General features: G+C 42.6%; 1 protein-coding gene across 1 annotated transcript; it reads left to right on the top strand.

The window, feature by feature from the left end:
* Window positions 1-394: 394 nt before the first annotated feature.
* On the top strand, window positions 395-27,366 carry LOC143746212 (sterile alpha motif domain-containing protein 9-like). Its single transcript, XM_077237973.1, has 3 exons — window positions 395-425; window positions 21,851-25,009; window positions 26,081-27,366. Coding segments are annotated over exons 2-3 (3,051 nt in total). The 5' UTR covers window positions 395-425; window positions 21,851-21,960; the 3' UTR covers window positions 26,083-27,366.
* Window positions 27,367-27,400: the final 34 nt, after the last annotated feature.

The following is a 27,400-nucleotide window of genomic DNA, read 5'->3' on the forward strand; positions in this document are numbered from 1 at the left end:
GCATTGTTTTGTTATCACTGTAAAGCTTCTATGAAACAATATGTACTGTCAAAAGCATTATGTAAATAAAGGTGACTTGATTTGACTATCTCTACAAGAAAAATGGAAAACAAATATATGCATAAATATTTGCATGTACGTACTGTAACCATTTTTGTGTGTATAGACTTACTATTAATGGCTTGATAAATATATTACTTGTCATGTATCCATAATGCAACAATATTAATGTCAGTGTCATAAGTGGTTTAAAGATCAAACATAAATATAACTTTTTCTTTGTAAATGAGTCATTCATTTCTCACAAGATCAAAAACACTTCAGGTGTAACAGGTTTATGACACAAGGCGTGTCATATTTTACTCAATAAAGCTTGTGTTTCTCGTCTTTTACTGAACACAACAACAGCGGACTATTGCAGATCGGTGAGACACACATTTCACATATATTTAATATTTAACTTTGGCAAATACATTGTTTTTCACAGACTGTGATGCGTTTCCACGATTATTAACATTGCAAATCTAAAAAACAAAAAATGAACATACATTTATAACACTGTACTTTGTTTTATAACCTTGGCATTAAATGTCGAACGGCCGAGAGAGTGAGAGAGTGAGAGAGAGAGAGAGAGAGAGAGAGAGAGAGAGAGAGAGAGAGAGAGAGAGAGAGAGAGAGTGAGAGAGAGACAGAGAGAGACAGAGAGAGAGAGAGAGAGAGAGAGAGAGAGTGAGAGAGAGAGACACAGAGAGAGAGAGAGAGAGTGAGAGAGAGAGACAGAGAGAGACAGAGAGTGAGAGAGAGAGAGAGAGAGAGTGAGAGAGAGAGACAGAGAGAGAGAGAGAGAGAGAGAGAGAGAGAGAGAGAGGGTGAGAGAGAGAGAGAGAGAGACAGAGAGAGACAGAGAGTGAGAGAGAGAGAGAGAGAGAGTGAGAGAGAGAGACAGAGAGAGAGAGAGAGAGAGAGAGAGAGAGAGAGAGAGAGAGAGAGAGGGTGAGAGAGAGAGAGAGTGAGAGAGAGAGACAGAGAGAGAGAGAGAGAGAGAGAGAGAGAGAGAGAGGGTGAGAGAGAGAGAGAGTGAGAGAGAGAGACAGAGAGAGAGAGAGAGAGAGAGAGAGAGTGAGAGAGAGAGACAGAGAGAGACAGTGAGTGAGAGAGAGAGAGAGAGAGAGACAGAGAGTGAGAGAGAGAGAGAGAGAGAGAGAGAGTGAGAGAGAGAGAGAGACAGAGAGAGAGAGACAGAGAGTGAGAGAGAGAGACAGAGAGAGAGAGAGAGAGAGAGAGTGAGAGAGAGAGACACAGAGAGAGAGACAGAGAGTGAGAGAGAGAGACAGAGAGAGAGAGAGAGAGAGAGAGAGAGAGAGAGAGAGTGAGAGAGAGAGACAGAGAGAGAGAGAGAGAGAGAGAGAGAGAGAGAGAGACTTTCTGAAAAAAACAATAAGTATTAGTTCCTTATTTGAAGTTTCCTTTGCAATGCTCTGTTTTACATTAAACTCAAATAATGTAAGCCATAAACTTTAACAGCATTAATTCAGTGCAAATTAGAAACTTTTCAGTAAACAACAGTAGATTTTGTTACACTTTGTCAGACAACATATATACACAATATAGGTAATAATGAAGTACCAAACGATGACAAAGACTTCAATATTTGGTGCACAATAACGGTAATAATCATTGGATACCTGAAAACCACTATTTTCCGAAACCGGGTCCCAGAGTGGATAAACCCTTGGGTTTTCGTGTGTACAGCCAATCCTATATTTTGTGAAACGATGATGTCATCACCCCACATGTCGACTATTCAGACACCGCTAACACGTAACAGCAACAACCACTGCCGACTACATGCTGTTGTTCACTGAGCCTCTTTTATTTCTCTATTTTACTTTATTTAGATTTTCTTTCTTATGCTGTGATGCCTGTCTGTTGTCTGATTAAGAAATTTCGTATTTTTCTAGGGATGGGCATTTCAAGCTAAAATAATATTCGACGATCACTGGGAATTATTTGATTATTATTCAAAAAACGCACCCCTGCCCCGCATGCTCACCGCTCAAATTCCACTCTGACATTACATTTCTCTATTCAGTAGGCTAGGCCTTAGCCATTAAATAAACCGTATTTACTTTCATATTTATGTTTAAATAATATGTTATTTTTTAATTGCATCTATGTTGATTATATGAAAAGTTACTAGTAATCATAAGATGACCATTATATCGGAGGACATCATTTTGACAACATTACGTTTTTTTTTTTTTGTATAAAGCATTTCTTTAAAGTGAATTTCGTTTTGTATAAATTGTATCTTAATTTGAATCCATGTTTCATCAACCACTTGCCTGGATTTAATAAATAAGAAGCAAATATAGCAGACATATAATAGAGAGGTGCCGGCGCAATATAACTTGCATTGCACATGAACTGGAGCTCGTCTCATAAATTAAATATTCGTACTTGGTAATTTCATGACTTGCTGGAAACAAAAAGGCAACGTCACGAGCCCTTAATTTCATTACCATCTTATTTCTCTCTATAGGCACGTTCATAATACTGCAAAGGTGAGAAGTCAGCATCGTCAACATCATTGCAGTCGAGACTGATACAGAAAACAACAGTTTATTAATAAACAATTAAAATGTCTTCTTGCTATATTTGACACATTCTTAATGATTACTTTTGCCGGTTCTTTGTGGCAAACTTTATGCGTAGCTAACTAATAGAAAATCTTGACTCATCCATATTTTGTACCAGGCCATTTATGATTGTTCATATTGTTCAATTAAACTCTTCATAAAAAAAGAGAAGAAAAGAAGAAGCTTGTCACAGTCTTCGTCTGCACCGGTCTGTCTTAGTCATCTTCACTACACTTCCCAGAATCCTCCTTGTCTCCACACCTGAACTCACTCCCTCACTTACCAGCCTGTTCCTCGTTATCATCATCTGTGTCACCTGTCTTCACATCATTATGGTTCATTTGTCTCTGTATTTAGTTTCTTCTTTTCAGTCTGTCTTGGTCGGTTCTCGTCTATGTAAAGTTATAGTGTTTTGTGAGTGTACCCTCTGCCTGCCTGTACCTGTTTGTTGTTGCTTTTGAGTAAATCTTTGAATTGGAGCTTTTTTGCCTCAGCCTGTCTTCATCTACACCACAACCGTGACAGAAGAACCGACCATGAGGAAAAGGAGGGTTGGCAAGAAGGCAGATCACTGGATTTCCCAGGATGGGCGATCACTGGAGGAGTATGTGGAGGTCTATATCAACCTGTATCAGGACGAGAGTAGAGATGAGGAATCTCTCAAGCAGCAATTCTGGAGTGGGATAGACGATCTACTCGCCCAGATGCTGCTGTTGGGAGATCTTCATCTCCCTTTTGTCGAGTTCATCGACCACACCTTGTGGGTTTGTGGATCCTCCCTCACTGTGGGCCCTGAGTCATGTTCTGCCGAGCCTGAGTCTGAGCTTTTTGACGACCTTCCTGAGCTTCTTCCGCCAGAGACCGTCCAGCCAGAGACCGTCCAGCCAGAGACCGTCCAGCCAGAGACCGTCCAGCCAGGGACCGTCCAGCCAGAGAACGTCCAGCCAGCTCTGGAGGAGGCAGTGCTCCTTGTGAGATCCATGGCTGTTTTGTGTGTGTGGGCAGCACACACATTCGTCACAGCCCATGAACCTAGCTCGAAGCCCTCTTCACCGCTGGTCCCGTCCAGCACAGAGCCTTCACCGCTGGTCCCGTCCAGCACAGAGCCTTCACCGCTGGTCCCGTCCAGCACAGAGCCTTCACCGCTGGTCCCGTCCAGCACAGAGCCTTCACCGCTGGTCCCGTCCAGCACAGAGCCTTCACCGCTGGTCCCGTCCAGCACAGAGCCTTCACCGCTGGTCCCGTCCAGCACAGAGCCTTCACCGCTGGTCCCGTCCAGCACAGAGCCTTCACCGCTGGTCCCGTCCAGCACAGAGCCTTCACCGCTGGTCCCGTCCAGCACAGAGCCTTCACCGCTGGTCCCGTCCAGCACAGAGCCTTCACCGCTGGTCCCGTCCAGCACAGAGCCTTCACCGCTGGTCCCGTCCAGCACAGAGCCTTCACCGCTGGTCCCGTCCAGCCCTTCTGAGCCTTCACCACTGGTTCCGTCCAGCATAGCCGGGCCTTCACCGCTGGTTCCGTCCAGCCCAGAGACTTGTAATGACTCTGTCACTCTCCCCATTAAATTTTTGGGGGGGGGCCATAGGCCCTCGCCGTGGGCGCCCAAGGACCCACGGTCACCCGAAGGGTCCTCACCGCCATGGCCGCCCGAAGGGTCCTCACCGCCATGGCCGCCCGAAGGGTCCTCACCGCCATGGCCGCCCGAAGGGTCCTCACCGCCATGGCCGCCCGAAGGGTCCGCACCGCCATGGCCGCCCGAAGGGTCCGCACCGCCATGGCCGCCCGAAGGGTCGTCACCGCCCGGGATGCCCGAGGGTCCGACCGTTCCACCCTGGACGCCCGAGGGTTCGTCTGCTCAGCCCTGGCCACGTCCTGCTCCGCCATGGCCACGCCCACATCCTGCTCCGCCATGGCCACGCCCACGTCCTGCTCCGCCATGGCCACGCACACGTCCTGCTCCGCCATGGCCGCCTGCACTTCCTGATCCGCCCTGGAGGCTTCCCGTCCCAGTTTGGCCACGCCCTGGCCAGCCTTCAGGGCGCCCGCCCCCCCCCACCCCATTGATGTTCTACGGCACGAGGTCGTGCCTTGTTGAAGGGGGGCATTCTGTCACAGTCTTCGTCTGCACCGGTCTGTCTTAGTCATCTTCACTACACTTCCCAGAATCCTCCTTGTCTCCACACCTGAACTCACTCCCTCACTTACCAGCCTGTTCCTCGTTATCATCATCTGTGTTACCTGTCTTCACCTCATTATGGTTCATTTGTCTCTGTATTTAGTTTCTTCTGTTCAGTCTGTCTTGGTCGGTTCTCGTCTATGTAAAGTTATAGTGTTTTGTGAGTGTACCCTCTGCCTGCCTGTACCTGTTTGTTGTTGCTTTTGAGTAAATCTTTGAATTGGAGCTTTTTTGCCTCAGCCTGTCTTCATCTACACCACAACCGTGACAAAGCTACTGTGCCTAGGATTATTGTATACATCGTGCAAGGTTTATGCGCATGCTCTAAGTCTTCTTCTCTGTTTTTAGTGTATCTCTGTCGCAGAATTACAGCGCTACATACTGGTCTGGCATGTATACTACATCGTTTTGACTCAGTTTCAGTGGTTTCATGTGTACGCAGATATTTCTTGAGACGCGCCGTGTTTGCGGAATTTTTTTCTAGAACGAGAAAAAAAAAAACATCGGATCGGGAAAGCTCTGGCTTCGTGTGGATGTGGCCTTACTCTCGTGTACTATTATGTCTTTGATACTACACTATGTATTTTATTATACAACCAACGGTCAGTGTAACCCTACCTGTATCGTGTCTCCTATCTAATTAATCCTCATTTAATGACTCACTCTTTAGTGTACATCACCTTCTCTTAGAATGCAGTATGTGTTTGTTATATCTATCTGAGTATAAATGGACACAAACGACAAGGCATATGTCTAACCACACTTGAGATAGAGTCATAAATCCTCCCAACAGAGAAATCTCAATCCCAACATAGAAATTCCCCCTTTCTTATTAGTTGAGCCAACCCTGAAAGGTGGGACCTTTCTCAGGCTTTAAACGGCCTCTACACAAGCCCTTCCCTCTCTTGGCCTTCTCGGTACATTCGGGATGCTGTGCTGTCCTGCTTGGCCTCAGTCGGCCTTGACTCACAACCAGCCATGTGCTCATGGAGAGAGAGAACTTTTAACCAGAACAGAGTCGAACTAACCACACAAGTTCATTATATCTTCTTCATCCAACGGAGAAGAAAACGATTGCAACTTCAACGTTTGACACTCACGGAACCATCAAAACCCTTTTTCAGGAACTTCACGAAATGCTTTCACTGCAAAGGCGATGCAAGTATACATTTAATGAGGTGCTCTGAAAATAATAATCTGATGGTTCTTTTCACGTTCAATGAAAATTTGCCGTAGCTTAATTTAATTTCCGGTTTCATTCTGTCACTTACCATCTACCCATGTGTTATGAACTGCTCTGAGACAAGGTTGAGGATCCAAATGCAGTTTATTAGATTAATCAAGAATCGTAGTCAAACACAGGGAAAGGGTCCAGCACAGAACAAACAAACAAACAAACAAACAAACAAACAAGGGTCAGAGGCAAAAAGGGATTCCACAAAACAGGCACAAATCCAAGAACCTAGAGACAATGAAACCAGGGAGAATGCTCAGAAATGCAGCGCAACAACATACAAAACTTCGCAGTGAGTGATGGGGTGAACCAGGCTAATATGGGGTGAGCTAAACAAGATAATGAGCCACAGGTGAATGTGATAATGGATGAAGAGTCCAGGCAGTGAGTTATGGGAGATGTGGTATGTGAGGGAATGACAGTAGTCTGATGTGGAGTGCCCTCTGGTGGTTTCTCAAGGGACTCAAGCTGATGACCGTTACACCATGTATGTGTAATTATTTGTATGTTAGATATGTGTTCATGATTTAGTTAATAAAACTTGTTCACAATATGTATTTGGTCTGTTTCACGCTTGTATCAAAGTCAATTTTACGATCTGGATCTTGTTACACGCTCTAGGCGCTGTACATGCTAAGAAAGAATTATTTTTCTGTGGCCATGAAAAATACCCTTTTCTTAGAATAAATTAATGATCAAAAGAGGTTCGCTGGACGATACTTAATATTGTAATATTAATTTAGCTACATCAGTTAAGTTAATCCACTTAACTGACCCTGAAGGATTACAAATTTAAGAATAGGTTTAAGATCTGCTGATCCTATTTTCTTTACATAACATCACATGAAAAATGAAGGTAGAGTAAATTAAATTTAGCATTTAAGGTTATGATGGTGATGATATCAGCTGTGAAACAGTTTCCAGCAAGAGAGTCCTGCCAATCTTGTTTTCTGTATTTGTCAGTTTACTGCTCTCTATCGAGCCTGCCATTCCTGTTTCTCTCTATTGTAAGCAGATTACTGAAACTCTTGGTAGCTTCTGTCTCAGTGGGAGAGTTCTGCCATTCCTGTTTTTAAGTCTCACTGTTTGAATAGTTATGCTGATTGGATTAGGTTTGGTAACGCTCTCAGTCTAGTACAGGTTTCCTAAACCTGTATACGACATTGACATGCTTTGTTCCGATTATCCTCCTCCATGTAATCCCTCCCTCTTTATAAGGTATACTACAATGTAAAGTTCCCTTTTATTGGACTCAAGACAAGCTTGGAAGACTACAGCGACGCACAGCCCATGTTCTCAATAAAGAAACCTTCTTAAAATACAACCCAAGTCTCCTGGTCTGCGCTTCTGAGTATTCTACACTTTGGGAGAAAAAAACTTCACAACAACCCAAATATTCATAATTAATCATAACAAGTTATGAGTTATTCTTAATATTTCCCCTTTGAGCTAACTCGCTACAGGGTAATTTTGAAACTTTACAGGGCGTCGGGCTGACAAACAAAAACCAGAAGCCAGTCTTGAGAGGCTGGTTCCACTAATAGAATTTTACACAGTGTGTAAGCTACTGCCAAATATTTCCAGTTGGGTCCTGCAGACCATAGAAAAGGGTTATCAAATACAGTTCGGGTCTCGCCCGCCCAGATTTATGGGGGTCCTATCCACCGTGGTGGGCCCCGAGCAGGCTCTGGTAATGGAACAAGAAGAAAACGTCTCAGGTTACGTATGTAACCCTGGTTCCCTGAGAGGGAACGAGACGCTGCGTTGAGACGCGGTGGGAACGCTCTGCGTGATTGCGTCATGAAGCACGTGTATAATCAGTCCAATGGAAGAGCGAGACGTCATAGGCAGGTGACGTCATAGACCAGGAAGCTATAAAGCACACCTGAAAACAGACCGCGACAGCTTCTGAAAAGCCTGAAGCAAGTCGATCAGGGCATGCAGGAAGTATGGCAGGAGAACGCAGCGTCTCATTCCCTCTCAGGGAACCAGGGTTACATACGTAACCTGAGACGTTCCCTTTCAAGGGAACTCGAGCTGCGTTGAGACACGGTGGGAACCCTATACCCACTACGCCATAATGAGAAATGCCCGTTCTGTGTGAAGTCCTTGCGCACACTAAGAAGCAAGCAACCTAGCCCCGGGAGTGGAGAGGTCTAGGTCGTAAAATCTGACAAATGTATGAGGTGAGAACCAGCCTGCCATATTACAAATGTCCAGAAGGGAAACACTCGGAATTAAAGCCTTAGAGGCATCCATACTCCTTGTAGAATGGGCCCGAACAGCCATAGGTGAGGGCTGTCCGGCCGCTTCATAAGCAAGTGAGATAGCCTCAACTACCCACTTGCTCATTACCTGTCTCGATACAGGGCAACCTTTCTTGGTCGAACCGAAGCAGACAAATAACTGCTCTCATCTACGCCACAGGGCAGCTCTGTGAACGTAGGCATCCAAAGCCCTAACGGGACATAACAGATTGAGACTTTCCTGATCTGGGGTATTAAAAGGGGGAGGGCAAAAAGCCTGCAGCACAATAGGGCCCGCCACATTAGTGGGGACCTTAGGAATGTAACCAGGCCTAGGGTGTAAAAAAGCAGATATAGCCGCAACATACACCTTTAATGTGGAGGGAGATAATCCAGCAGAGAAACGGTCTTGTAGGAAATGGAGAACTGTACCAACCGGGCAGTTAACAGGATTTAAAAAACGTTCTCCACACCATGTAGAGAACAGTTTACATTTAAATGAATATAGTTTTCTCGTGGAAGGAGCCCGGGATTGAAGGATGGTCTCAACGACCTCAGTCGAGAGACGAGATTCTATGAGCTGGGCCCCCTCAGAGGCCAAACCCACAGTTTCCACAACTCTGGGTGAGGGTGAAATATCGTGCCCCCCGCTTGGGATAGCAAGTCCCTTCTGACAGGAATCTCCATGGGAGAGCCGTCCAGAAGGGACACTAGGTACGAGAACCACACTCGGGCCGCCCAGTGCAGGGCTACTAATAATAGATGAGCCCCTTCCTGGCGAACCCTCTCCAGACCTCCCGGGAGCATTGATATTGGGGGTAATGTACAGGTGCAGCCTCGGCCACACCTGCACCACAGCGTCCAGTCCGAGAGGAGCTGGATAAGTGAGGGAGAACCATAGCGGACAATGGGTTGTATCATAAGATGGTACTTTGTACATCATAAGAAGGATGGCGTCTACGCTAATATTAGTCTCTCTGTTTATCTCGAGGTCTAGCGTAAACTGCCGGATCCAGGCCATATCCAGATCTGATGAAGGACCTGCGCCTCGACACGACGTCAACACATCCCTGAAGTGCCAGCCTCATCAACCCTGTGAAGGCCTCATGGACACCTCAACAAACTCGTCTCCATACCGGCATAATGACTCCGACCCCAACCAGATGAACTGGATAAATATTGTGAAAGTTCTGAACTCATCTGACTTCTGACCTGATTATGCCTGAATCATAATCATACACTGTTCGTTCATTGGCCAAAGGAGGACTGGCTAAAGGAGGACGATGAAGTAACGGCTGTAAAAACCTGACTCTCTGCTGGGAGGAGAAACCCTTTCTATAGCCCCTTTTTGCATAAGCGTCAGTACTTCTTGCTCCATGACCCGAGCCTGCTCTGGGTCCACCACTGTGGGAAGAACCCCTTGAAATCTGGGCGGACTAGAACCAAACTGAATTCTGTAACCCTTTTCTATTATATGCAGGACCCACCGAGAAATATTTGGCAGTAGTTTCCACGCTGCCAGAAACTCTACTAAGAGGACCAGTCTCTCGAGACTGGCCTTGGGATTTGGTTGAACAGACACTTCGGTGCCCTGAAGCGGTGAACCGGCAGGGAACAACCGAACTGACCGTTCTATGACCCTCCTCAGAGGAGACTCATAATCCCCCATATCAATACTGACGACATCCAGATCCTCAGAACTGGATAGCCTCAGCATTGGTGCCTCGACCTGGGAAGGAGAAGCCGCAGCGCGGGCTCCTTCCTGGGCAGAGGCACTGGATCCAGCAGGTAAGGGCTGAGAAAGGGCGGGGCCCGTCTCAAGCCCCACTACTAGATCCATATGCGATCCCCAGGATGAAACCCGCTGCTGTACCTCGGCAACAGCGGGACCTCCACCTCGGGGAACGCAAACCAAACCGTCCTCCTCGAAGAACGGCCGGCGAGAGCGGAGCGTCCTCATGGACAGCTTCTCGCAATGCTCACAGTCAGCTCCCTCGAGAACTGACTGGCCATGCTCCTCTCCCAAACAAGCAACACAAAGCTGATGTGTGTCCCCACCCATGATGAAACGAGGGCAAGGGACAACACAATACTTGAATTCTTGTTTCGCCATTATACACACCTGCAAACTTGTCGCTTTTCGGCGACAATCGCCGTTTTCTTGGCCAATTGGGTCATTTACGTGAATTGCGTAGAACCGGAGAGTTTTTTCTTTGTGGGGGGGGGGAGCCAGCCATTTTTCCTTCCGACCTAAATTTCGTTATTTCAAATGTAGCCGCGTTGCGCGTGGTAAGCGCGCTCATAATCCGCCGGAGCCACCACAACATTGCCCAACATCAAATGGCAAACGTAATGCAAGCGGAACGAAACTGCTCGTTATTATGTGGTTGACGGACCGTTTATCAGTTTGGACCAAACCAGCGCGAGCCGATCTTGATCAAGCGACACTGTTACTACACAGCGCTAATAAGAGATCAAGTAAAGGAAGAATTTGAATTTGCCACAGAAGTAATAACATTGCTGCGAGATCTAGTGAGAAACATTCACATTTCTCCGTTATTAACGGATCAAATAGCACTGACGTGGAAACCAGGAAGAAACATTGTGCCATGAATTAACTATCCAGTTTCCACAGATCAGCAACATTAACCATGGATATACTGTAGTAACACTAACCGCAACCATGGAAGTTTGGCAGGAATAGTAGGCTATAATGCCTTCAAGTAATATTACGTTGGTTTTATTTTGACATTATGAATACAATTGCTGCCCTCAAACTAATCTGAACTAAAATAAACCTTTATTTATAACTACTACAATATTGCATTTAATTTTTTCCAAGGAGCTGTTTTGTTTTATATGCTCCTAAGAAGAGTCAATTATAGCTCCAGAATTGCTCAAAGAAAAACAAATATCAATCATACTTTATGATGTTAGTTTTCATTTAAAAAAGAATAAAAAAATTTAAATCAAGGAAATTACCAAAAACCTAAAACCTGGTAAACAGTAAATTCTAACAACATAGGGCTATTTAGATAAACAATCTGGCGATAAACAATCTGGCGAGCACGTTGTTTTAGGCTAACACACCAACAGCAAATTTCTGTTTAATAAAGCGCTCAGATTTCGCTTTTGCGAAAAGCGAAATCTTTTTTCGCCCCCCCAACCCCCCCCCGACACTGTCACCTTTTTTACTCTGAGGAGTTTGCAGGTCTGATTATAATAATAATAATAATAATATATATATATATATATATATATATATATATATAGATAGATAGATAGATAGATAGATAGATAGATAGATAGATAGATAGATAGATAGATATAGGACTCTATCTTGCACCCGGCGCAAATGTCTTTGTACACTGACGCATGTATCATTCCTATTTTGCACCCGCGCAAAGCGGGCTTTTCCCTCCACAGACGCACGTTGGTAAACTAGGAAATGAACTTGTGCTCCCTGGGTAGGTCGGCGCAAAAAGGAGGCGCATTTCGGCGCAAATATTTCCTAGTGCTATTTTGCAGTTCCAGAAAACAATTCCGCCACGGACCAAAAAAAAACTAGTCTAAAGTCAGTGGCGCATTGCGTGTTGTTCATAATGCTATGTTAAGCGCACATGCTTGGCCATAATGTAGCGGGTGCACAACGCGCATACACTTTGATTCTCTCATCAACACAGATGCAGCAGTTTTTATTTTTGCAAATCATACATTATAACAAGGAAAAATATTACCACATGAGGGAAATCATTGTGGTGTCCATGAAGATGTGAAAACATAGGCATAAATCTAGCTTACACATTTACCCAAATTTTTCAGGCAAATTGTTGTAATGACGGATCAGACCTGTTTGCCCAATAGTGGCAAGACACGTATGTATATAAGGACATCTGACAAATTAGTTTGTCCGTCAAGAACCAGGAAAAAAAAAATAATCTGAAGACTGCGAAATCACCTTTACCATAATGTAAGTACATTAAAAACCTTACTCTTTAACTTACCAGTTAAGTTGAGCTTTCTCATATTTTTTTCTATTGATTTGGGTGGGTTTGTCCCATCCCTAATGTCACTTCTCTTTCTTTTACGGCCCTGACGAGAACATCAATCTCCTCCGCTGTGAACCGATTCTGAAGCGTGCCTGGTAAATGCGCCATAATAATAACAATCCGCCATGCAACATGCGCACCTGCTCTTAAAGGGTATGTTGGATGACACTCTGATTGGTTTATTTCACGTTACACCCAAACCACACCTATGAATAATGAAGCTATTTCAGACCAACCCCTTTTAAACTTGCGTCGGGCGCAAGAGTCATTTATCCCGCTGGTAAAATAGCACTTTGCGCTTGACACTTGCGTTTTAGATCGTTAAAATAGAGCCCATAGTGTGCTTGTGACAGACAACAATAAATAGACAAGGACAGAATACAGAGAGCGCTTGCTGAAGGCAACAGAAGCTGTTGCGGTCTGTTTTCAGGTGTGCTTTATAGCATCCTGGTCTATGACGTCACCCGCCTATGACGTCTCGCTCTTCCATTGGACTGATTATACACATGCTTCACGACACAATCACGCAGAGAGTTCTCAACGCAGCTCGAGTTCCCTTGAAAGGGAAACCCTGTTGGAGAAATGGGCCAAAGAATGTGTACGTCCCTCCAGCAGGGAAACCGGGTTCTACAGCCGGTTTTTCATAGTTCCAAAGAATGATGGGGGGTTGCGTCCCATTTTGGATCTGAGAGTTCTGAACGAGTCAGTCATGCAACTAAAGTTAAAAACGTTAACTTTGAGACAAATCATGCCACAGATCAGATCCGAGGACTGGCTTGTCACGATTGATCTCTGTACTAGAAAGACAATAGATAAACTTGAACTTATCTACCCAGATGCCCCTAAATTTATTTTAGGATATTTTAATCACTGTTCAAAAGACAGATCTCTTAAAGGTTTTTATCAATATATCAACTGTCCCACCCGCTCAGGAAAGACACTGGATAAATGCTATGGATCAGTGTCAGATGCAAATAAAGCTGTCCCCCTGCCCCCTCTTGGTTCTGCTGATCACCTTGCCATTCTATTAGGCAAGGCAAGGCAAGGCAAGTTTATTTATATAGCACATTTCATACACAATGGTAATTCAAGGTGCTTTACATAGAATAAATTTAAATAATCAAAAGAAATCAAAATAATTAAAACAGTTTAGAATAAAAGATAAAATACAGAAATAATCAAATGAAATCAGAATAATTAAAACATAAAATAAAATACAGTACAAACAGTCGGACGAACAGTGGCACAGTGCTCATTCAGTAAATGCACAGCTAAACAGAAGTGTTTTGAGTCTGGATTTGAATGTGACTACTGTAGGATCACATCTGATCTCTTCTGGAAGCTGGTTCCAGCTGCGGCTGGCATAGTAGCTAAAAGCGGACTCGCCATGCTTAGAGTGAACCCTTGGTATTTCTAGCTGATGTGATCCTAGTGATCAGATTGATCTGTTGGGTTTATATTCACTGAGCATATCTGCAATGTATTGAGGTCCTAGGCCATTGAGTGATTTATATACCAGTAATAATACTTTAAAATCAATTCTATGGGCCCTATTTTAACGATCTGAAACGCAAGTCTCAAAGCGCAAAGCGCAAGTAACTTTGTGGGCGGATCCCGGCGCTGTTGCTATTTTCCTGGCGGGATAAATGCCTCTTGCGCCTGGCGCAAATCTAAAAGGGGTTGGTCTGAAGTAGCTTCATTATTCATAGGTGTGGTTTGGGCGTAACGGGAAACAAACCAATAAGAGCTTCATATCACATTCCCTTTAAGAGCATGATGAACGAGGTGCGCTTGTTCCATGGCGCAATACTATTACAACGGCGCATTTACTAGGCGCGCTTCAGAATCGGTTCTCAGCCGAGGAGATCGATGTTCTCGCCAGGGCCGTAAAAGAAAGAGAAGTGACATTGGGGTTGGGACAAACCCACCCAAATTAGTTTCGGTTAAACATGCATATAATAATTTGGGTAAATGTGTAAGCTTTATGCCTATTTTGCCCATCGTCATGGACACAACAATGATTTCCCTCGTGTTTTAATATTTTTCCTTATAATAATGTATCATTTGCAAAAAGTTAAATGCATCTGTGTAGATGAGAGAATCATCTACAGTGTATGCGCGTTGTTCACACTCTGTATTATGGCCAAGCATGCGCGCTTAAAATAGTATCTGAATGTACGCGCAACGCGCCATTGACTTTAGACTAGTTTTTTCTGGTCAGTGGGTGTTTTATAGATCAGCAAAATAGCATGAGTCGATTTTCAGTCTTATGTTTCATAAGAATTTGGTGAAGTTCTCTGTTTACATCAGAAGTAGTTGCTTGTGGAAGGCAGCACGTAGTTGTATCCCTGCTGCTAATGTTTCTGATTATGGAGTCGCCCACTATCAGAGCCCTGGGCCCGGCTGCGCTCTGAGCTGAGTGCCGCTGTCTGCTCGACCTTGAGCCCCAGTTAGCATCAGTGTTAGCTACAGGCTGATTCAGTCTGTGTTCAATCACATTCATCAAATTTGGGGAGTCCTCATTCATTAATACTTCAAATCTGTTCTCAAGATGTATAGGCGGTGGTAGGAGACCAGTGTTTGCAATCCTTGTCAGAGCTGTATCTGGGGTAGAGGATGCTACTGCGGCAATATGTGATGCTCGTGACAATCTGATGTCTCGAGTGCCTTTGGGTCTCGCTCCCTGTTTGTGCCATCGATTTGTAAGTCGATCAGCTTGTTTCTCTACATTCAGTATAGCCTGTCGAGGAGCACTAGATTCATGGGACTCACCAGCGTCAGCATACCTATCAGTTGTGAAGAGGTCAGAGAAAATAATGAGGGACATTAAGCAGTGGACTGCCGACAGCATTAAGGAGTTGCTAGGATGCTTCGAGACCACCGACTGGTCCATACTGACATCTTCTTCTAGTGACTTAAATGAGCAAGTGGATTCAGTATCATCTTATATCTCTTTCTGTGTGGACAGTATTATACCTACTAAGAGGGTCACAATTTTCCCTAACAACAAACCCTGGGTGACTAAGGACCTAAAGGAAATTTTGAATAAAAAAAAGAGGGTCTTCTTCACCGGCTTGGAGCTAGAATAGAAATATGTCAACAGAGAGGTGAAGTGTGCCATAAAAAAGGCAAAACTGAGATACAAAAATAAGGTGGAGACAACATTTTCCCAGGGCAACCTCCGTACTGCATGGCTGGGCCTTAAAAGTATGGCAGCAGTTAACTTCAGTCCTTGCAGTCGCAAGCCCATCCAGGTTCCATCCTGTAGCCCGACCTCACTATCTAATGACCTGAACATCTTTTTTACCAGATTTGAGAAAGATAACAGCTCTGATCTCAAAAGGCTAATTTCTTCACTCGATCCTGATGACTGTGGTATCACTATCGACACTGGAGAAGTGGTCAGCGCCTTTAAAAGGACTAAAGTAAATAAGGCGCCTGGCCCAGATAAGATCTGTGGGCGGACCCTTAGGCACTGTGCTGAGCAATTGGGGGGTGTATTCCAATACCTGTTTCAGTGCATTAAGCGCAGCACAAGTCCCCCAGCCGTGGAAACACTCTACAGTGATTCCCATACCCAAGAAGGGTACCACCAAAATCCTGAACGACTTCCACTGCGTGAAAAGAGCTGTAATCGGGCATGTAAAACTCCTGAGTACTCCTGTGTACTCCACAAATAAACGTGTGTGTACGGGAGTTTGCTGTCCCGTCACACAATCCCGAATACTCCTGGATATGTACCAAGTTTGGGGCACAGCAGGGAGCCACTAAGGGCCATCAGTTACCATGGTGAATAATCCCCCGGTCGGGGTCAATGCAAGGGAACATTAGCATTTCACACCTTTGGGACACAAGGCACTGGCCTCCTTCAATTGGTCAGAGGTCTTACATAGGATTGGCTGCTCGATGCTTTGTCCCTCCTCTAAACCCCCACACTATTGGTCCAGTTTATGGCCTCATTTGGGTTTATTTTTACTCATTATTAATATTTATTATCATTGGTGTTCATGGTTATAATGTCAAGACAATCAGATAGACAAAGTTGAGTTTGTTATTTTTATTATTTGTAAATGACACTGGGCACATGACATATATATATATATACACAGTCAAAATTCTATAAATAAAAATACATTAGCACAGAATACACTTTACTATTAGTCATACAATATATAACCCCATATAATATATAAGGCCTGTTTATAATATATAGAAAACAATATAATATAAATACTTTAGAATATATAAATAGTACAATATATAAATAATACAATTTATAAATAGATAACAATATGGAATTGTATAGAATATATAAATGCAGTATATATATAGAAAACTATATAGAATTATATATAATACAATCTATAAATAATACTTTATAATATAAATAATACTATATATAAAAAAACAACAGAATATTCAAATTATACTATAGAATAATATTTTTATGCGTAATACTAAAATAATTCACAGGCCAGCTTCTGTGGTCTCCACCGCGACTCGATCTGCACCAACTCGTGCATGATGAGTTCCCAAGTACTTCTGGTCTGCTTCCAGTCTTTTTTGTAGCACCCCACACAGCGCAGACAAATCTGTACTGCGGGTTGGAGCCCGAACAACCCACACCGACTTTCCATCCAAGATAGCATCCTCCTCTTTAGACATGTGGTCAACTGTTGTAGTCTTCCAGATAGCTGCCTCTTCCTCTGTCTGGAGAACGCCAGTCCTGCTGCTCAGCAGCTGCAAAATAGGAGGGAAAAAAGTAATTAAACCACTGAAAATATCAAATTGGTTGGGATGGGAGCCTCTCCCAGGCTGAGTCTTTTACTGAGATTTATATTTATTTACACTTACTCTTCTTTTTCTTTGTCTCATGCGCACAATGATCTTGCTGTCCTCCATCTTGTCATTGTTCTCATCTTGGGCCATCCTGAAACCCCTTCTAACAGTTTCAAAATACGTCTTGCAGGATGCTAGAGAGAGGAAGATAGTGAGGGGGGAGAATGTGTTTATTTATAACTAACTAATCTATACAGATAAATAGTTGTAGCCTTGGGACATTCTCTTGTGACTTACCTTTAAAAACAGCAGGATCTACGTCCGGTACAGCCATGGAGACGCCATTATAAAGATAGGTTGTGACCTCGAGGTTGTGGGGGGAGGATAGACTGTGGAGCAGTAATTAAAGAAGATTGATTAAAAATATAATTTAGAAGAAAGGACTGTTATGAAACAATAGTTTTAAAGATATACCTTGTCTGTGGGTCATATTTGTGTATGTTGTTTTCCCCATTGTGCAATCTCCGTACAGCTTCCTGTAAACATCCAACATAGTATGAGGGCTCAATTCAAATACATTAATAAATAAACCACACGAAGTTAAGCGGACACCGCCAAATGTTTGTGACGGTCAGAAAATAACTTACCGCAACAGAATTATTTCCAGCTCTCTTTAATTTCTTTGAAGCAGGCTCCTCTTTTGCGTCTTTGAGCTCATTGATGTCAGCCTCCATCTTATCCAACCTCTTGTCCATCGTCTCCAGCTTTTCAAATATCCTCTTCAAACTTGCATTTACCATATACACCAGTCCATGACTACGAACACGATCGAGATGTCTCGGAATGGTTATTTGATACATTTATGAACTCATTGCATTGTCATCGCTGTGCAACACACACACAGACACACACAAACTGTGATAACGTTGACGCAAATGTTTGAAAACACAAACACAAATACCGATAATAACAATAACAATATCTTAAAAAACATATGAAAACGTGTGGTTATTTGAAAGGTTTAAATTACATAAATCATACGACGACGACAACAACAACATTTGTTGTCGATGACTATTAACGTTACCTCAGAAATCATAAAATACACTTACTTCTTCAGGAATTGTCGTTGGATCGCGAACACTAGGCAACGATCCACCCTTGAGGATTCATTTTGTAGCAAGACCTGCTTTGAATTGACCGCCGTTCAAAAAACAGTCACTCTCAAAATGATTTGAGCAAACATAAACGTACTTCGGGAGTGTAAGAGGCGCATTTCCTTCATAAATAAAATCCACCCACTGCGTTTTCAGTGGCTCTGATGTCGGAAGCAAGTGCAAACAACTATGCGAAGTATTACAGCCCACAACAAAACACTTATTTTTCTTAGGAGGCATTTTCTAGAAGGCAGCACAAATCTTCAGAACAGCGGTCCGGCTGTCGTTGAAACAACAATGGAGGATCAGATCACCGAGGGAGGTACCAACAACCAACCACACTGTCAATCAAACCCCTTTCCCATGTTCTACGTCACAAAAAGCTGAATCTTAGAACAGCTCATTCTGAGAGAGTGCATATGAATTAATGAGATTGTAAAAAAAACACTGGGTGCATTTTTATCATTCTAGGGTGGTTTTGCTCACACACTGCCAACACACATTTATGTTCAAACAGCATGTAAAAGTGAATTTTGCATAATAGGTGCCCTTTAATGAAGTTGAGACACCCCATTGTCTGAGAAGGTTCTCGGTGTCCCACACCCATTCCCATTCTACAATTGACTACCATTAGCTCAGGATGTGATCAACCCAAATGGTGAAGAAACAATATAACTTCACTTCCTTCATTTCTATGATAATTAAGCCATTTTGGGGATGAGCTCATTCTAAAATATATTTTGGAGTGGAATCTAGGTCGAGGCAGACTACAATTTCTTACAGCTTGTAGAGGAGTATAAATACCTAGGGAATATTTTTGATAACCAGCTGAAGTTTTCGTCTAACACAGAGGAAATTCTGAAGAAATGCCATCAGCGGCAATATGTGCTCAGGAAATTAAAATAATTTGATGTGAACAAGGACATTTTAACCACATTTTATTATTCATTTATTGAAAGTGTGATGACCTTTTCCTTCACGTGTTGGTTTTGCTCCATTAATCTGCAAAACAGAAACTGCTTAAATCAAATTGTCAAAGTGTGTTCCAGAATTATTTGACACCCCCTGAGAGCTCTGTTCATCTTATGTGAACAGCAAACCTTGAAGACTGCCTGTAGGATCCTTCGTGATCCATCACATGCTATGTTTTTATGCTTGAGTGGCTACCCTCAAGGCGCAGACTCCGCTGTTAAGTTTGTAAGACCCAGAGGAGGAAGGTGACCTTTGTCCCCAGGGCTGTCCTGCTACTAAACACCAAGCCACCGTCCGCCCCCCAAATCAGTGAACTGCACTAAAAGATGCCATAGACTGATGCACTCATCCTATCCACTTTTTATTCTTATTTTTTATATATTTATCTATTTATTTATTGATGATGTACTGTGAGTAGTTGAATATATGCTGCTCTTTGTGTCATTTAAATTGCCCCTTGGGGATGAATAAAGTGATTTGAATCGAATTGAATTGAATTGAATTGAATTTTCACGTAATGCATAGATGCAGCTCTGGCGCCTCTGCATCTGCAGGGTATTCGCATAATGAACTACATTGACAATTAGTTGATTCTGGCTCAGTCGCATCAGTTGGCGGTTTGGCATTGAGATGTCATCCTCGCCCACATGAAAGAGTTCGGGTTATGGCTAAACGCCAAGAAGAGTGTGCTTTCTCCACTATAGAGGACCAGCTTTCTAGGCGTGGATTGGGACTCAATGTCGATGCAATGTTCGGCTATGAAAAGAATAAAGCTAGGCCAGTCACTCACTGTCAAACAGTTTCATAAGCTGTTGGGTCTGATAGCAGCAGCGTCCAAAGTGATACCTTTTGCCTCTCACGGATTGGGGAGTGATCCTAGTAGGACGCTCGACTCAGGGTCTGTGGAGGGACCACCATCTCTCATGGCACATCAACCGCCTGCTGTATTCCTTGCTCTGAAGAACTTCCTCACAGATCTCAGGGGCCACCATATGTTGGTCTGCACTGGCAACACATCGGTGGTGGCCTATATAAATCACCGTAGGGGTTTGCGCTTGCTTCCACTCTGCAAACTGGTGCGCCAAATCCCTCTGTGGTCATAATATTGGAGCAGACATGCTGTCGAGACTGGGGCTGAGGCCCGGGGAATGGAGGCTTCACCCCGAGGTGGTGTAGCAGATATGGAGGGTGTTCGGCCAGGCACAAGTGGATCTATTTGCGTCTCGAGAGACGTCTCACTGTCCACTCTGGTTCTCCTTCACGCATAGAACTCCTCTGGGACTGGATGCTATGGTACAGCCGTGGCTGAGGATACATTTGTACGTTTTTCCCCCGAACGCTCTGCTCCCGGGAGTTCTGGAGTCAGTTCGCAGGTACCATCTATGCCTACTTCTTATAGCCCCACAGTAGCCGGGCCGAGTATGGTTCCCCGATCTAGTATCTCTCCTTGATCGACCTCCGCTGGAGTTACCCGTCAGGAGGGACCCTGGTAGGGCAGCTCGTACCAGGGTACCGACATGGGATCTGGCCATTGTCCTTCAAGGCCTTTCCCCTGGCTCCCTTCGAGCCCATTGAGGAGGTTCCAGCCAAGTTTCTGACCTTAAATGCTTTGTTCCTCCTCGCTATCACTTCTCTCAAAAGAATAGGAGATTTGCAAGAATTGTCGGTTTTACCCTCATGCTTGGAATTTGCACCTGGTATAGTCAAAGCATTTCTTCACCCTAGACCAGGCTATATTCCTAAGGTCCCCACTAATGTGGGCAGTTGTCTGAACAATTGTTTGTGTGTTTCGGGCCCCCTAACAAAGGGGCCCCTTCATCTAAGCCAGCGTTTCTCAAAGTGTGGGGCTAGTCACAATGGTGGGGAATAGAGACATGACAAGTGGGGCGCGACAAACTGGATGCAATTTTGTCATTTTTGTGCCTCTATCTATTAAGTCCTTTATTTATTGACCATACACTCAAAACTAAACAACGACATATTTAAATGTAAGCCTTACTTAACATTTCATACACGTAATTGTAAAATATTCTGTCTGACCCGTTAGTTTGAGTTTTTCAAGGTGACCGTTACTTATATCGTATCACTTTATGGTTTCCATGGTGACGAGTCATTGCTTGTCAAGTGACACACCACAGCCACAATAGCGCTGAATGACTGATGATCTTCTTTTATTTTATTTACCTTTTTTATTCAAGATACACACAAATTTGTTAGCTATAATTGGTAATATCTGATATTCCGATTGTCAAATATGTGCAAGTGGATGTTTTGTTGTTTAAACACCTTTATACTTGAAAGTTACATATACAATGTGTATCTGATGTGTGTCGTCTAATTATAATGGAAAGGATTATTATTGCCACATCCATGGCCATAAGTGTGAATTTTGCAAACTCTAAATGTATTGTTTTTTAGTACTTATGTGAACTTAAATGTCTGAACATAAATGTCTGAACTTAAATGTCTTAACTGCGTTTCTTGTTAGGTGTAGAATCATGGTTGTGATTTTTGTCTAATGTCTATGCCATGGATGTTTCTTTTGTTCTCACTCGACACATCTTAATCTTTTATTATTGTTCTTTTGTGTTTATTTAGCCATTGCTAAGAACTATACTTATCCTGTTCTACTTGATTCCAATCTCTGCACTGGAAAACACAATTTTGAGACACAATTTTGAGACAACTGTGAAAATAAAACAGGATTGATGATGTACCAATTACCTTCATGCAATCCTGGTGAAACAATCTCAATTCCACCTGAACTTAGAGATTCACTATCATACCTCAACATTGTATGGTCCGATATGTTTGAGGCTGAAGAGATAAACCCGGACAGAGCCAGACAGCAAGAGGTCCACTTTCTCAAAGGAGCCCCACCAACTTGGCTGAACTTTTACACATCAGCAAACTTACCATTGGTCGAAAGGGACGGCTTTAATTATTTAATACAGTTAATCGAGAGGAAAAAAGAAAAAAGCTGTCTTATCAGTGATGTTTCTTTACGATACCAGCCTGGCAGTGGAGGATCAACCCTCGGCATGCAGGTGCTTTGGCACTTCCGGAGAGATCTCAGATGTGCCAGAGTCATCGATTCTGACTTCGACACCAAAGAGCTGTCGAAACAAGTGCTGGACCTGTTTCTGCTGTCTAATGAAGAACATGCAGAACAAGCCCAGAAAACTGTGCTGCTGCTACTAGACCCCAAGGACAAACCTGTCAAGAATGAGCTCAGGGAAAACCTGATTAAAGACATCCATAATAGGGACATTAACACTCAAACTCCAGTTGTGATCATTTTGAACTGGAACACTGAAGACTTCAGTCTAAAAGACACACTGATTCTTGGTTCCAAACCCTCTGAAGAGAAAATCAAACAATTGAAGGAAAGACTTTTGCAACAGGTCCGACTACAGAGAAAAAGCCAGTGGAAAGTTACAACCACAAATCTGTTGTGCGATGAAGACAGCGGCGGATCAGCACTGGCCAGAGAGATACTGGAGGACGTGAGGGACGAGTTCACATGTGGAACCTGGACAGACCCGTTCAAAACAGAGATTTCAGAAAATAAAGATGAGTTTACAAGAGAGATTGAAAATATGACGGATGAACTGCTCGGAAAATATAAAACACATAAAAAACCTGTGCTTCTCCTGTTGGATCACAAAGATGACAAGCCACTCCGTCACTTATTAAAGAATCTGCAGTCAAAGCTTCAGCAAGATCAGACCGACGGTCCTGCATTCGTCATTATTAATGCTGTGAGAAAGAGTGTTGTTCGAGGGCCAGGGCCTGTGAAGCTGAAACTGGAGCTTTTACCAGAGGAGAAGGAGAGGTTTGCTCAGAAAAGCCTGGAGATTGAAGAAAAACACAAGGAAATGTCAAAAACGTTTCATGCCTTTAACATAATACAGGGAGGTTTCCAGAAAGAGCATGCAGAGAAAGTGATCACTGGAGAAATGGTCAATCACATTGAAAAGGACAAAACGTCCACCAGCACAAAACTTCTCAGTTTTTTGGCTTTGATAAATTCATATGTCCCGGGTTCACATTTGTCGATGTCATTGTGCGAGAAATTCATTGAGCAAACAGAATGGCCCATGGATGAGGGAAAACCTTCGGTGGAAGAGTTAATGAAGCCTTTCATGGATCTCATAGTCATTTTCTCTGACGGAGAGGAAACAGCAAACTGTTTACGTCTGAAACATCCGATGATTGCTGATGCATGTCTGAAAATGGTCACTGAGAACAAACTGTCAAGATTTGACATTACTCTTGACTTCTTGAACAAGATGGTGAAAGGAAATGAGAGTAATTATGAGCAAATCTGCAATAGATTGTTATCCACAAGACCTGAGGGTCTGACAGGAAAGGAGATGTTTTCCAGACTGAATCTTGACATCATGAAGGAAGGTAAGAATAATGAATGCATTAAATTGCTGGAGACAGCTTCACATTTGTTCTCCACAGACCCTTTTTATCCTCAAGCACTTGCACGTTTGTATTACATCAAGGATAATGAGGAAAGCAAATATCGTGAGGCAGAAAAATGGGCAAAAAAAGCAATTGAAAGAGACCCCAAAAAGTATTATATTAGGGACACTCTGGGGCAAGTTCACAAAAACCACTTGTCGAGGATCTGGATCGGAAGTATATGGATTAACGTGAAAAAAACACGTACAGACACGCATTTAAGCATTGCACAGTCTGCCATTAAAGCATTTGAAGATGAAGAGAAAACAGCTGAAGACGAGTTAGATGACAGATTCACAAGATTCAATATCAGGGGCCACCTTGGTTTTCTACATGTTTGCAAGGAGATTTATGATTTAATCAGTCCAAAAAATCCTCTTGAACAAAAATACCATGATTTCATCAATGGTCTCAGAGGTAAAGTTGAGTCTAAGTATGATTTCTTTGAATGGTACCTGACATTCTCAAGCCCAAGCAACAAAACAGAGGAACCAGAATACGTTCGTAGAGATGTTGAGGATTGCTACAAGCTATACTTTACACAGGGAACACAGACTGAAGAAGAGACCCTGAATGAGAAAAAACTGAAGTCTTTTGCAGGAATGCTTCATTTCCTAAAATCTGACATCAATGTGCTTAAACAGAATTTGAGTGCGATTGAAAAACCCCAGTCTGAAGATGAAACCCAAACCGTCCTCTACGTTCTTGCCAACATCATCTTGAGTCAGGCTGGTGAACCTGCTGGAGAAACGGAAGAGCTTCAGGACATGTTACAGAAACTTTGGTCGACAGAAGCTGAAGGCAGAAGCCCAGAGTTTTACCTCTTGGTCCTTTTGCTCTTTTGGCCTGATGAAGAAAAGCCAAACCCTCCAAACCTTGGAGACTGTGTGCAATATATGAGTCAGTCTTACGAGGAGACATATCAGAAACATCTTCGCGGTCGCTTCCTGGTACCACTGTTCTTCTATGGGAAAGGAGAAGGCTTGCAGAGACTCGTTCATGCCTTAAAACCACATCAGAACGGCTTGGAGAGACCAGTTCCCTCAAGACCACACCAAACAGATCTGAAGCTCCTCACTCAAGGAGATGAACGTGTAGAAGTTGGATGTCTTCAGCGAATCGATGGGAATGTGGAGAATCATCAAGTGTTTGCTGTTAGAAATGGGCAACGGATTAAAGTCGACACTTACAATCAGGCCAGCGTTTGCAAACAAGGACACGTGTCTTTCTACCTCGGCTTCACAATCAGAGGTCCTGTCGCCTACAACATCACATATCCCAACTGTGAGTATATGCTTTATATTTCAGACTCATAAATCACATATTTGACAAGCATTTGTCAGTAGTTCGATTGTGCTCAAAATGTAGATGATATACAGTCAAAACAAAAAATTTTTCAGACTCCAGATATATATTTTTTATATGTTTTACTAGTGTGTGCAGAACACTATAGTTCATTTATGTAAGTGAGGAGAGCAAAACTGGTATTATCTAATTGTGTAGTTAAATTTATCAGCTGACAGATATTCAACATAATTGATTATGTGAGAGTCTAACAGAAGGATGGACAAAACCAGTGAAATATCAACTTTAATAACTCTGAGTTCTTGTTTTTTTTATTTTAGAAATAGATTTATTATATAAATATTTTATTACCATTTTCTAACCTATACCGAATAAACTGTGATAGTGTGAGAAATGTTGAAGGTGTCTGTAGCTCCTCCAGTGACAGACATGAGGCAAGAGGTCTTGGTTAGAATACAGGGCTTTAATGCTGGTCAACCCGTGAGAACTGGTTGAAGAAAGAAAATATAAATTAACAAAAAATAATGCTATATGCATGTCTCACACATATTGTGTAATAATCAAGGCCATATACAGCTAACGTTAGACACTTTATATGTTATACATCAAAACAATTGCACATGAAAACATATGTAAACACAAACACCCTCACAGCAAAATAAACGGTCAACAAACCTCATTGCTGCTTATCACATAGAGGTGCTAAACATTCTTTCAAATCTTCTGTATCTTCTTCTGCCTATTTTCTTGTAAACTTATGCACTTAAACATGAAAACAGCGGATAAATCAGTCTCTTTCGCCGTAAAGTTTTTTCTCAGCGCGTCGCTCAAAAGCGCCCGGCCGGAAACCTCCGGGCGGAACCAATAATTAGTTCCGTCTTGCTGTTAACATTAAATTCAGAAGAAACAAAAACAGTAAAAGTGCTAATACAGAAATAAACTGGCGACAAAGGCAGTTACAGTGTCTGAATAAATTTTGGTTTGACTGTATGTAATGCATCAATTGTATTTAACTTTTAGTGAAAGATTTTATTCTTTGTTTCTCTGCAGAGTTTATGGATTATCGAAAGCTGTGATTCAGAGTATAAAATAATCTAAATGACATTCTTCTTTGACTCTGAAAATGCTGAACATTGCAAGTAGACAATTAGATAATGATTAATAGTTATTAAAAGTTCAGTCTGTAATATTCACCTCTTTTCAGAGAGAAAAATGTGAAAAACATTATTTATAATTCTGGTGGTGGGTCTGTAAATTAAAATTATTGTTAGTTTTGACCTCTTAATATTTTGGAAGTCAAAAGAAATGCTGTTGGGAAACTTCCTTTTTATTCATGTCATGTACATTTGAGATGTATTTATTATCGGTTGTGGATCATTTATTCCAAAATAAGTTATTTCACAATAACTCTTGCTTTGTCTGAACACCAGGCCAACAAGTTTTCGCTCCATCACAATCCACATCAGTGAATTGAGTGGATTAATTTTTATGCGCAATATGTAACTTTGAGATGCATATTTTCAGTTGTGATGCGGCTAAATTTACTCCAATAAAATTCATTTTACATTATCACTTGCTGTCTCTGAATGTGGCTAAATTAAAACATTGCAGCAAGTCCAAAATAAGTAATTACATAAATGATGTCTGTATTCTGTATTGTTCATAATTATAATCTCACCAGCTGCTCTTCGTGTTCAAGACTCAAATGCTGGTTTGAAAACACAGACAGAGTTTCCACTTCTTATAGTCTGTAACTCCTATGGTTCTTCTCGAATCCGCATCTCTGGAAAACAAAGACTGTGGAAGATTTTCCCTTCCGCTCCTCTCTTCAGTTTACCTGCGTCGCCTCATAAACGCCTCCTGAGTTTGGGCTTTGATTGCTGGATTAGCCTCATCTTATCAATTAATGATCTAAGAGCCTTTAAACATGTTGTCTTAAAGGTTAAGGAAATAACTAGTGTTTATCTCTATTAATGTTAATGTCAGCAATTTAATGTCATCCAGCTGGATGAGCAGACTCGCTTGCTTTCCCTTTATGATCTTCAGTTGCCAACACCATCCCTACAGACTCATTATTGGTTGATGTCTTCCACCTGTGTGTTATTATCTCGTTTAATCGGGTCTGTTTAAGATCATTGTTTCCACTCACCTTGTTAAGTCTTGTATGTTGTTACACGGCATTTCTGAGTGTTTTCCTGGGTCTTGGTTTTTTTGATTCTCTGCCTGTTTTCTGCCCTGTTGAGTATTTAAATAGTTTTCCTCTGTGTTTGAGTCTTTGCTCGATATATGGATTACCATTATGGATTGTCCCAATAAAGCTGCATGTGAATCTTTAACCCAAGTGTGGTCTGTTACAGTTACAATACATAA

This window comes from Siphateles boraxobius, unplaced genomic scaffold, assembly GCF_051911475.1.
Source record: "Siphateles boraxobius isolate OS27281-9 unplaced genomic scaffold, OSU_SipBor_1 214, whole genome shotgun sequence".
Classification (NCBI taxonomy): Eukaryota; Metazoa; Chordata; class Actinopteri; order Cypriniformes; family Leuciscidae; genus Siphateles; species Siphateles boraxobius.